Source organism: Schistocerca nitens, chromosome 4, assembly GCF_023898315.1.
Source record: "Schistocerca nitens isolate TAMUIC-IGC-003100 chromosome 4, iqSchNite1.1, whole genome shotgun sequence".
NCBI lineage: Eukaryota > Metazoa > Arthropoda > Insecta > Orthoptera > Acrididae > Schistocerca > Schistocerca nitens.
In genome coordinates this window covers 361,446,109-361,458,064 of record NC_064617.1, presented here as the reverse complement: position 1 = coordinate 361,458,064, position 11,956 = coordinate 361,446,109, and the positions used below count along the sequence as shown (strand labels likewise).

Genomic DNA, 11,956 nt, shown 5'->3' with positions numbered 1-11,956 from the left:
ACCGCCAGTTCTAACACCGTTAGCATAACTTTCAAGGTTGTTGATTATCGTATTTTTTAACTTTCTTAATACAATTTTCATAATAAGTGCACTTAAAATGATTACAGTGTGTTAGTACTGGAAACCTGTTTTGGGGTAATGTGGTAAAGGCATATGGCTAAAATTGTTACCTGTTTTAGAGATATGTAAAGGAACATACTGATATCCACTATTGCTGATTCTGACACACGCCCATCTATACTTTCTTCGATAAACAGACAGCCTTCAACAACAAATTATCTATAGATATCGTTATTATTACAAATAATTTTCAAACAGATATCTTGCCAGATGGCCATCCCCGGTTCCTAAGGGCGGCTGGCGGAACTGGCCAAGCCTGCTGAGCTGCCTCCGTGGTTCAAGCACACCTTACAATGTGCAGTATCGTATCCAGAGTCGATTGAGATCCTTTGGTTTGTAGCCGAATGGAGGGTCTCAGCCATTTCCGTCGATTCTGCGACAGACTTGGCTGCAGACATCTCGATCTGCGTTACGGGTGGAGAATTGTAGGATTCTCCTAGATAGACCAGGTGAGTATTGCACAGAAGAAGCAGTTACTGGGTAGCAGAGTACATGTAGAGTACTCGTGGGTTTCATAGGCTAGGCGATAGTTTGAGGTACTATGATGAACGGTCGCCAATCAATACGCAGAGAGCGTAATCTGATCGCGTACACATTTCGAATGTCAAGATTTTAACAGTAATTTGGTGAAGCATTCGTAATAAAGTCGCTGAATGTACTGCCGTCCTCGGAATCTGACCCGTTCTTATTACACCTGTAGTCGAGAGTTGGATAAATCCTTAAGTAGAAAGCTCCGAAATATTTAAAGGGCCGTGGAACGTATAGCGAAAATACAGATTAGACATCAAAGAAGGATGAGTGTTCATTGCAATCAGCATAAATACACACAGAAAGAAAAGTTTTGCATCACCTCGGTTCCGGAATCTGTACAGAATATTCGAATAGAGATCAACATAAATATCATTTCCGCCTTTTTTATTGCTCATGAAAACCACACATAGCATGTTGTACCACCATACAGCGAAACCTTCAGAGATGGTGGTCCAGATTGCTGTACACAACGATACCTTTAATACCCAGTAGCATGTCCTCTTGCATTGATGCAAGCCTGTATTCGTCGTGGCATACTATCCAAAAGTTCATCAGGGCACCGTTAGTCCAGATTTTTCCACTCCTCAACGACGATTCGGCGTAGATCCCTCAGAGTAGTTGGTGGGTCACACCGTCCATAAACAGCCCTTTTCAATCTATCACAGTCATGTTCGATAGGGTTCATGTCTGGAGAACATGCTGGCCACTCTAGTTGAGCGATGTCGTTATCCTGAAGGAAGTCATTCACAAAATGTGCACGACGGGCCGTGAATTGTCGTCCACGAAGACGAATTCCTCGCCAGTATGCCGCCGATATGGTTGCACTATTGGTCGGATGATGGGATTCACGTATCGCACAGCCGTTTCAGCGCCTTCCATGCCCACCAGCGGCGAACGTCGGCCTCACATAATGCCACCCCAAAACGGCAGGGAACCTCCACCTTGCTGCACTGGCTGGACAGTGTGTCTAAGGCGTTCAGCCTGAATGGGTTGCCTCCAAACACGTCTCCGACGATTGTCTGGTTGAAGGCATATCCGACACTCATCGGTGAAGAGAACGTGATGCCAATCCTGAGCGGTCCATTCGGCATGTTGTTGGGCCCACCTGTACCACGCTGCATGGGGTCGTGGTTGCAAAGATGGACCTCGCCATGGTCGTCGGGAGTGAAGTTGCGCATTATGCAGTGTATTACGCGCAGTTTTATTCGTAACACGACGTCCTGTGGCTGCGCGAAAAGCATTATTCAACATGGTGGCGTTGCTGTCAGGGTTCCTCCGAGCCATAATCCGTAGGTAGTGGTCATCCACTGCAGTAGTAGAGCTTGGGAGGCCTGAGCGAGGCTTATCATCGACAGTTCCTGTCTCTCTGTATCTCTTCCATGTCCAAACAACATCGCTTTTGTTCACTCCGAGACGCCTGGTACAAAGTAACAATGCGGACGCGGTCGTACCGCGATATTGACCGTCTAGGCATGGTTGAACTACAGACAACACGAGCCGTGTACCTCCTTCCCGGTAGAATGACTGGAACTGATCGGCTGTCGGACCCCCTCCGTCTAATAGGTGCTGCTCATGCATGGTTATTTACATCTTTGGGCGCGTTTAGTGAGATCTCTGAACAGTTAAAGGGACTGTGTCTGTGGTACAATAACCACAGTCAACGTCTATCGTCAGGAGTTCTGGGAACTGGGATGATGCAAAACTTTTTACGATGTATGTGTTACGTTTAGCGAGGTCGAAATTGAGACTCACTGCAAAGCTATCTGGATGCAAGTTACTGGACTAGGTTAACTCACATTAATCATCAGATTTTTTTTACAGGCCAGCTTATCCCGCTGCCATAGTTGTAGAATCATTCAAAAAAAGTCTTCGCTCAGTATCACAGATGTTCCCTGCTTGTGAATACTTAGCCGGAGGTGAATATCGACTTGTAAAACTATGAATTAGTTGCAGGTGGTACTGAGAGTTAGTCTTGCGAAGAAGCTCTGAACGTTTTCTCTGAACTTTTTTGAACTACTAGTTTCGCAACTCACGCGATGTGGGAATATTTTGGACCTTGTAGCTACGAACATTCCTCACCCTATCGACAGTGTCAGCGTAGAGACAGGGATTAGCAATCACGGTCATCATCGCCCCGATGTTACTTAAGTTAATAAATCCATCAAGAAGGTTAGGATAGTTTATGCGAGTATCCTGGAAAGAACAGATTAGCACTTGTTAGCGTTCTGCTCAGACAACGAGTGTACGTCATTTAGTTCCAAGATGATGAATGTAGAGGAACCATGGGCAAAGATGAAATTGACTATAAATCGCACTCTGGAGAACTATGCACCGAGTAGCCCGCCGGTTAGCCGTGCGGTCTAACGCACTGCTTTCCGGGCGGAAGGCGTGTTGGTCCCCGACACGAATCCGCCCGGCGGATTAGTGTCGAGGTCCGGTGTGCCAGCCAGTCTGTGGATGGTTTTGAAGGCGGTTTTCCATAAGCCTTCGAATGCGGGCTGATTCCCAGCATTTCGCCTCAGTTACACTATGTCAGCGATTGCTGCGACTTTCTCCACGTACGCGTACACCATAATTACTCTACCACGCAAACATTGGGGTTACACTCGTCTGGTGTGAGACGTTCCCGGGGGTAGTCCATTGGGGGCCGAACCGCACAATAACCCTGGGTTCGGTGTCGGGAGGCGGTGGGGTGAGTAGCCTGTTGTTGAGTTGTGTACCACTGATGGCTGTGGCAAGGACGGAGTCTCACCGTCGCTTCTAGGGCCCCAGTTCCATACAATACAATACAATGAGTAAATGGTTTAAGAGTGAAATAATCCTATCGGAGTTTAATAATAAAATTCGTACAATGTTGAGAAAACAGAGCTTATTACACCCTCGGTAAAAAAGAGAGAGAGAGAAAAAAACGCCAATATTTGGTAGAAATTCGTATGTCTATAAAAAAATCTATGAGCGAAGCATACATTTCCAACATCATACTTCATCGAAAGCTCTTGCCAAGAATCGTAGTAATTCTGGTTCTATGTAAAACAGCTAATCGGGTCGAAGCTTCCATTCAGTCATTCGCATACCAGTCTGGTATGGCAGTAAAGGGAGCGAGAATGAAACTAGAGTTTTAAATTTCGCATTTAAAAATCATTCAGGCAGGAAGATCGTACAACATTCCATCGCCTGATCGCCTATAGAGACACAATAGTATTTTTATTTACTTTCCTGTTTAAGTGAATGTATTTTTTCTTACCTTTAGATGCAGTCTGCCTATGTAATGTGTTATTTGTAATGACACATAAGAAAAAAGGCTTAGGAATGTAAAACATAAGATCTTGGATCTGAAATGTTAGGATATCGGAGCAGTGTGTAGAATAACAGGATTGTTTCTGGGAATTAATGTTCATTTTTTTGTCTGACATCCTTCACCATTCATTTCGTTCTTCAGCTTCCCATCTCCTGTCCTTCAACTGTTAAGACTTATATGTTAAAGTAAGTGTGTTTGAGCAGTAATAACAACAAAATTGAATTTACACATTGTCTAATACTTCTTTGTTTCGTACTAACAATATCCATTGTATGTTATGAACATTGTGAGAATGGAAATAGCCGGCTTGGACGAAGTTTGCTTGGCCGCCATTCTGGCCCTCTTATTGAGATAGCTACGGATTATGGTAACAATTCAGAACCTGCTTGTTATTTAATTTGGCAACGGCCTTGCAGCAGTGGATACACCGGTTCCCGTCAGATCACCGAAGTTAAGCGCTGTCGGGCGTGGTCTGCATTTGGATGGGTGACCATCCGGGCCGCCATGTGCTGTTGCCATTTTTAGAGGTGCACTCAGCCTCGTGATGCCAATTGGGGAGCTACTCGACTGAATAGTAGCGGCTCCGGTCAAAGAAAACCATCATAACGACCGGGAGAGCGGTGTGCTGACCACACGCCCCTCCTATCCGCATCCTCAGCTGAGGATGATACGGCGGTCGGATGGTCCCGATGGGCCACTTGTGGCCTGAAGACGGAGTGCTTTGTTATTTAATTTGCGAAGTCCGATTTGCCAGTGCGAACAATACGGACGCTCTTGAGATATTAAAAAGTTCTCACGGTCGCGAAAATATGAAACCAAACGACTTATTCCAGTGAAGCTTAATATTTCGTGCAAGCTTAGAAATTTCAGTTACCCGTCCTTTTAACTCTCAGGCTTTGGGGAGTTAAACCCTGCCCAAACTCCTGCATCGAGGACATAGAAACAGGCACCCGTGGCGTTGTAAAACACCTGAAAGAGTTGAGAACAAATAAGTGGCGAGTTTCAGATGAAATCCCAATTCGGTTTCACAAAGAGTGCTCCTCGTGGGACCAGTGCCGGATAGGCTGAGCAGAAATCTGAGACTGTCTGCAGCTGAAGCTGTAGAGTACGGGAAGTGTCGTCTCTTAGTGAATTTCAGTGAATCTTTCCTCCAGTTGAAAGTCCCATACGACTGGAAAAAAGCGCACTTGACTCCTGCGTATAAGAAGGTTAAAAGAACAGACACGCAAAATTACCGACCAATATGCTTAACATCTGTCTTTTGATTTGCAGCTCCTTGTATTGGCCGTGTTTGCAGTTAAAAGTTTTGGGATTTGAGGTCCGCCAGATAAGCAAAACACCGTTTTTCTCAGTACCCAAACATGTTTCGGCACCACTGTGCCATCATAAGTGGGTTTTCGTTTTTATTTATTCATTGCATTTGGTGAGCGTGAATTTGCTGGACCACGTTTGTGTTTTGTGTGATACAATTACACTGTATTCTGGTGTAGTGAAAAGCGTTTTGCTACGTTATTTGTGGAAAATACTTGTTACAGCTACGTATGCATGACAATATCTCAGCATGATGCGGAGAATGGAAGTGCTTGCTATACGAAAACATGACAAGCTACCTGTAATAATTAACACAAAAGTGGTCCAGAAAATTCATGCTCACCAAATGTAAAGAATAAATAAAAACGAAAACCCACTGACGATGGCACAGTGGTGCTGAAACATATTTCAGTATTTTGCGTAACTGACGGACCTTAAATCAAAAAAAAAAAAAAAAAAAAAAAAAACTTAACATCGGTTTCCTGCAAAATTCTTTGGCATATTCTTAGTTCGAATATAATACATTTTCTTGAGAGAACAAGGATTTTATTCAAGAATCATCATGGATTTAGAGAGCATCGCTCGTGAGAAACTTGTAACGATACGTCAAATGATTCATAAACCTTTATATTTATATACATGCTGTAAATGCTATTAGAAATCTGTAATTGAATGACAGTTTGTATGCATGGTAAGGGAAGACAAACTTAATATATGCTAGTAATTGACATAAATATCAACAAAATATTCTTTCCGAATTTTGGAAGTTGTTCATCATTCGTTTTGTTACACTAATAATCACTATTTTCGTAGCTGATGATTTGGAGATTGCAGCTTTGTAAGTACCTGTAGACGTTTCCGAAATAACGGCTTGAAGACGGACAATTGGTTCAAATGCCTCTGAGCACTATGGGGCTTAACTTATGAGGTCATCTGTCCCCTAGAACTTAGAACTACTTAAACCTAACTAACCTAAGCACATCACACACAGCGGCAGCGCGGTTCCAGACTGTAGCGCCTAGACGGACAATTATCAACTATTTTCTACATCTCTTTCAGATCGCCACTAACGAAGCAATTTTTTTCAGAGCGTGCAGCTATTATTTCACTGAGAAGTCCGATGTCCTAGTGCGAATAAATTTGGTACGCCTATCACGCGGTCGTGAAAAAGAAAGTGCGATCCTGTTTTTCGCCTGCAGAATATGAGTCTACATGTTTTCATTCTCATATAATTTTTTTATCAATGTAGTTCTTTTTCTTGGTCGGGGAGAGAGAGTTATAAACTCAAACTGCGCTATTCGCGCATGATGTACTGCGAACCAAGGATGAAGGGCAACTGGGGATTCGATATTCCTAGATTCCGGAAAGCGTTTGGCACATAGGTATATTGCTGACTGCTACCGAAGGCACGAGCATACATAATAGATTCTCAGATATGTGAGTGGGAACGTGATGCAATGAAAGACGTCTTGTACATGTAAAGAATTTGACAGCCTGCGGTGGATATTTGAAATAGTTTTATCATTCAGAAATTGTGTCGAGGCTGTGGACCCACACATGAAGAAACTAATGGAACCATTGAGAAAGTTTAAGGTACTATTTCGCTGCAACTGCCGGCCGTAGCGGCCGGCAGTGACTGCGGGCAGTTGACTACTGCTCTTAGGCAAAGCAACGGAACGAATGTCGTAACTGCTCGGCAGTTAGCGGTCGTGACGTCATCGCAACTGCCGCGTCTCGGCCGCTGCAGAAGCAGTCAAGCAGTTGGGCCGCGACTACCAGGTGTGTGACGACTGCAGAAATCAACGACGCGGTATGTCGAAGAAAGGTTTTTCACGATGACGACGAACAGTTAGTGGAGTATGTGAGCAGATACTCTATACTGTATGATAATACGCATACAGATTTCAGAAATGTGATGGCAAAGGATAAGTTGTGGACGAAGATAGGAGAAACAATGAAAAAAGATGGTAAGTGTTTTGCATATACACATTCATTTATTTATGCTTTTTTTCCTACTGTGACAAATTATACAATATGAAGGCTACAACAATGCTTCCATTCTTTCTGTCACCAAACGATTACAATAGTCGTTACGAGTAGCAACAATAATTTATTTCCTTTATTTGAGCCTTAGTTCTTTTCCAGGTTGTAATCATTGATTTGTAGGTTCGCAGAAGTAATTCTAATGTATCTCGTACCTGAAACCCTTCAGCTTGGTAGAATCCCCCTGTTCGGGGCAGGGGAATAATGTTCTGTGGTAAACTCACGTCATGGTCAAGTTCATAAAAAGGTCGTCCTCCTTTTTCTAAATAGGCGCCCCTGATGAGATTGTGTAGACAGCAACAAGCTGTAACGAGTTTATCACATGTGTTAGGTTCCAGATTCAGATTTGTGTAGAACACTCGAAATACCTGACACAAAAGTCCAAAAGCGTTCTCAGAAACTCGGCCCGCTCGTGACAATTTATAGTTGAAGGTCGCTTTTGATTTATCTTGCTGGGCAGACGAGCGAGTGTAAGGCTTGAGAATATGCTTTCGCAAGCGGAATGCCTCGTCGCCTACTATAACAAATGGCATCTTGATGTCAGTTAATGGAAGCTCTTCATCTGCTGGAAACACGTCTCCTTTCATGATCATTTTCCCCATTGCCGACTTATTAAATATGCCACTGTCTCCTTCCTTCCCATATTAACCTACGTCTATCGCAACGAATTTACAGTTCGCATCAACCAATGCCAAAAGTACTATGGAGAAGTACCCTTTGTAATTCCAAAAAAGGGAACCACTTTTTCCAGGACACCGTATCCTTATATGTTTCCCATCAATCGCAGCACAGCACTTAGTGAAACCCCAAAGAGTGTAGAATTCTTTCGCACCTTTCCTGAAAGATTCTCGAGATAAAACTCTCCCCTGTAGCTAGAAACCTGTAACACAAACCATAATTATTATTAATACATGAAACATAAATGTCTTGTCCTAATTACACAGCTAAATAAATATCGTTCCGTTTTAGGCAACCAGTGTAAGAAGAGATGGAAACACATCAGAGATAACTACTGGAAAACAGTTCGAAAAGAACAACTGCAAACAGGTTCTGCAGCACCAAGTTCAACAACAAAATGGGCATCGTTCAACAGACTAGGCTTTTTGAGAGCTGTAGAAAAGGAGCGGTCGTCTTTTTGCAGTTTTCCGCTAAAGGAGCCAACAAGTGTTGAAGGACTGCTATCTGATGAAGACGGAGAAAATGCCAATGAAACAGGGCCTGACACTCCACAAGCTATTGCTTCCTTGTCCTCTGGTGACGCACTTGCTGCCAACTCTTCCATCTTAGCTCGCAGATCGAGGAAAACACACTGGGATTCAATCAACCAAAGGGGCCAACAACGATTGGAATTGCTGCAGCGCTTGGCTAATAATCGGGACCCGGAAGATGATGTGGGGCTGTTCATGAGAAGCATCGCAGCGTCCATTAGGAAACTACCACGTCAACTCATTAATAAAGCGATAATTGACATTTTAAGCTATGTTACGGGGCTTGACAGTTCTTCAGAATCATCTCTTGTGCCACTACCTGTCAGCATCAGTTCTTCCGGCTCGTCTTCCCTTTCACCCCATTCAAACGAACTTCATCAGTTGGAGACGGTACGTACACTTTCACCCCATTAATAAACGTCGAACCACAAGCAGGTGATACTACTTTTGAAAATAATTACTAATCATAATGTAAACACGTGTAAATATAATGTAAACATAAACAACAATCTGTACAGGACCTGAGTCGTTTCCAAATAAACTTATTATTTTAATAGAAATTTATGTTATTTCATAGAGATACAAAATTATCCATTTTAAACCATTGTTGATGAATACGTATGCTTTTATACAGCTACTTACCGTAAAGTCACTGCCATTTTTTCGTCGGCTTCTATTGTAGTTTGCACTATACTGGTAGCTGTTCCTGCTATATCTTCTCTCACCAGACTTAAAACAAAATAGAACTGAGATGGGTTAGGTCTAAATAAATTTCTGAACCTCTCTTCATCGTTTCGCAAGTGACCGGTTACTAAGTTAGCATAAATTCCTTCACTTTTCCGTGTTTGGAAAATGCTGTGGGGACAAGATCTTGTAAGCATTGCAACAATTTCCTCTTCTTCTTTCTCGTCCACCAAAAAACCTAGAAAGGTATTAGCATCCATGTTGCGAACTCGCGTGCGTGTTCTTTTCACAGAGGTAACTCACTGAGTGGCGTGGCCGCTGCGGTCAGCAGTCTCAACGAAATACACAGGCAGTGACGGTCGGCAGTTACGGCTGGCAGTTAGGGCCCGCCGCTACGGCGGGCAGTCGCAGCGAAATAGTACCTTTAGAGAACAGGCATTTGCGACAAACTGCTGAATGATCCTACCGCCACAAGCATACATCTCACGTAAGGATCTCGATGACAAAGTAAGAGAAATAAGGGTCCGTGTGGAAGAATGAAGACAATTGTTTTGCTCTTGCTCCATTTGCAAGTGGAATGGAAAGGAGAATGACTAACAACAAAGAAGATACCCTCCGCCATGCGCTGTCTCATGGCTTGCGGAGTATGTACGTAGATAAATATGTACACATGCAGGAGGTAGGTAGTTTCAGAGGGACTGTCAGCGTAAATGATGCAGTAGAAATGCACAGAGTAGATACGTTTTATTGCTCGCTTAGTATCAGTATAGAGGGTTCTTGTTTACGGACGTCAGGTCGCAACGTAGCCGCTCATCCAGTTTTTCAGCCAGTGGGAGGCGTCGCGACGAATGGCGTCGCAACGTGGTACGTCGGAACGCCGCCAAGACGCTGCGGACGCCAGCGGATGATCTCCCAGAGAGGATGCCAACAGGCTTATCTGCGAAAAAAATGCAACATTTCCGTTATTTCCTAACTATATGTCGCACTTCCTTTTTATCTAAAACGTGATAATATGAATTTGGATTGCGCCTCACATTCACTTTTAAAGCCAGATTATTAACATTAATTACAGATGTCTCGGTTTGTGACTGATGTTCAAACATCGTCTTTTGAAAACTATTAATAGGCCAAAACAAAGCGTATGTGCGCAAACCAACAACTCAGAATTTGTGCAGGTATTTGCCAAAAAATATGACACGATATTACAAAAACGAAACCTTTGCTCTTCTTCTCTGGAGTTGAAGGAAGACAGCCTTCGTCAGACACAATTTGATTAAAATTTTAGTTTCATTCTGAGGTTGTGTTGTTGTTGTCTTCAGTCCAGAGGCTGGTTTGATGCAGCTCTCTATGCTACTCTATCCTGTGCAAGCTTCTTCATCTCCCAGTACCTACTGCAACCTACATCCTTCTGAATCTGTTTAGTGTACTCAACTCTTGGTCTCCCTCTACGATTTTTACCCTCCACGCTGCCCTCCAATACTAAATTGGTGATGCCTTAATGCCTCAGAATATGCCCCACCAACCTATCCCTTCTTCTAGTCAAGTTGTGCCACAAATTTCTCTTCTCTCCAATTCTATTCAATACCTCCTCATTAGTTATGTGATCAACCCATTTAATCTTCAGAATTCTTCTGTAGCACCACATTTCAAAAGCTTCTATTCTCTTCTTGTCTAAACTATTCATCGTCCACGTTTCACTTCCATACATGGCTACACTCCATACAAATACTTTCAGAAACGACTTCCTGACACTTAAATCTATACTCGATGTTAACAAATTTCTCTTCTTCAGAAACGCTTTCCTTGCCATTGCTAGTTTACATTTTATATCCTCTCTACTTCGACCATCATCAGTTATTTTGCTCCCCAAATAGAAAACCTCATTTACTACTTTAAGCGTCGCATTTCCTAATGTAATTCCCGCAGCATCGCCCTATTTAATTCGACTACATTCCATTATCCTCGTTTTGCTTTTGTTGATGTTCATCTTATATCCTCCTTTCAAGACACTGTCCATTCCGTTCAGCTGCTCTTCTAGGTCCTTTGCTGTCTCTGACAGAATTACAATGTCATCGGCGAACCTCAAAGTTTTTATTTCTTCTCCATGGATTTTAATTCCTACTCCGAATTTTTCTTTTGTTTCCTTTACTGCTTGCTCAATATACAGATTGAATAACATCGGGGACAGGCTACAACCCTGTCTCACTCCCTTCCCAATCACTGCTTCCCTTTCATGCCCCTCGACTCTTATAACTGCCATCTGGTTTCTGTACAAATTGTAAATAGCCTTTCGCTCCCTGTATTTTACCCCTACCACCTTCAGAATCTGAAAGAGAGTATTCCAGTCAACATTGTCAAACGCTTTCTCTAAGTCTACAAATGCTAGATACGTAGGTTTGGCTTTCCTTAATCTATTTTCTAAAACAAGTCGTAGGGTCAGTACTGCTTCACGTGTTCCAATTTGAGGTACAGAGATTATTAACTTGTGCCCTATCGAATGCATTAGTGCTGGAAGTCCTCGCAAACAAATTGTACCAAATGAGTACCTATTTCTAATTATTCCAGCATGGTATTGAAAAACAAAAATGTAAAAACAATAACAACAATAATAATAAATGCTATTACTACAATGACAAAAATCCAAATTGGTTTAACACGTCAGACCACAACTAGATTCGAAGACACATTTTGTTCAGTGTAATTAAATGAAGACCACTTTCTTAGCTTCGTGTGAGGAAATCATGAAGAACTTGGTTAGGAA

At 42.8% G+C, this 11,956-nt stretch overlaps 1 protein-coding gene and 1 pseudogene across 2 annotated transcripts in view; one reads left to right on the top strand and one right to left on the bottom strand.

Moving 5' to 3' along the window:
- The first annotated feature begins 4,349 nt into the window (after window positions 1-4,349).
- On the top strand, window positions 4,350-4,467 carry LOC126254051 (5S ribosomal RNA; annotated as a pseudogene).
- A 5,460-nt stretch (window positions 4,468-9,927) lies between these two features.
- The window catches only part of LOC126251716 (aminopeptidase N-like), a 291,935-nt gene continuing 289,906 nt past the window's right edge, over window positions 9,928-11,956 (bottom strand). For both annotated transcript variants that reach the window (XM_049952311.1, XM_049952310.1), the window contains exon 17: window positions 9,928-10,132. In XM_049952311.1, the coding sequence (XP_049808268.1) occupies window positions 9,986-10,132 (147 nt within the window). In that variant the 3' untranslated portion in view covers window positions 9,928-9,985. The remainder of the gene's footprint in view (window positions 10,133-11,956) is intronic.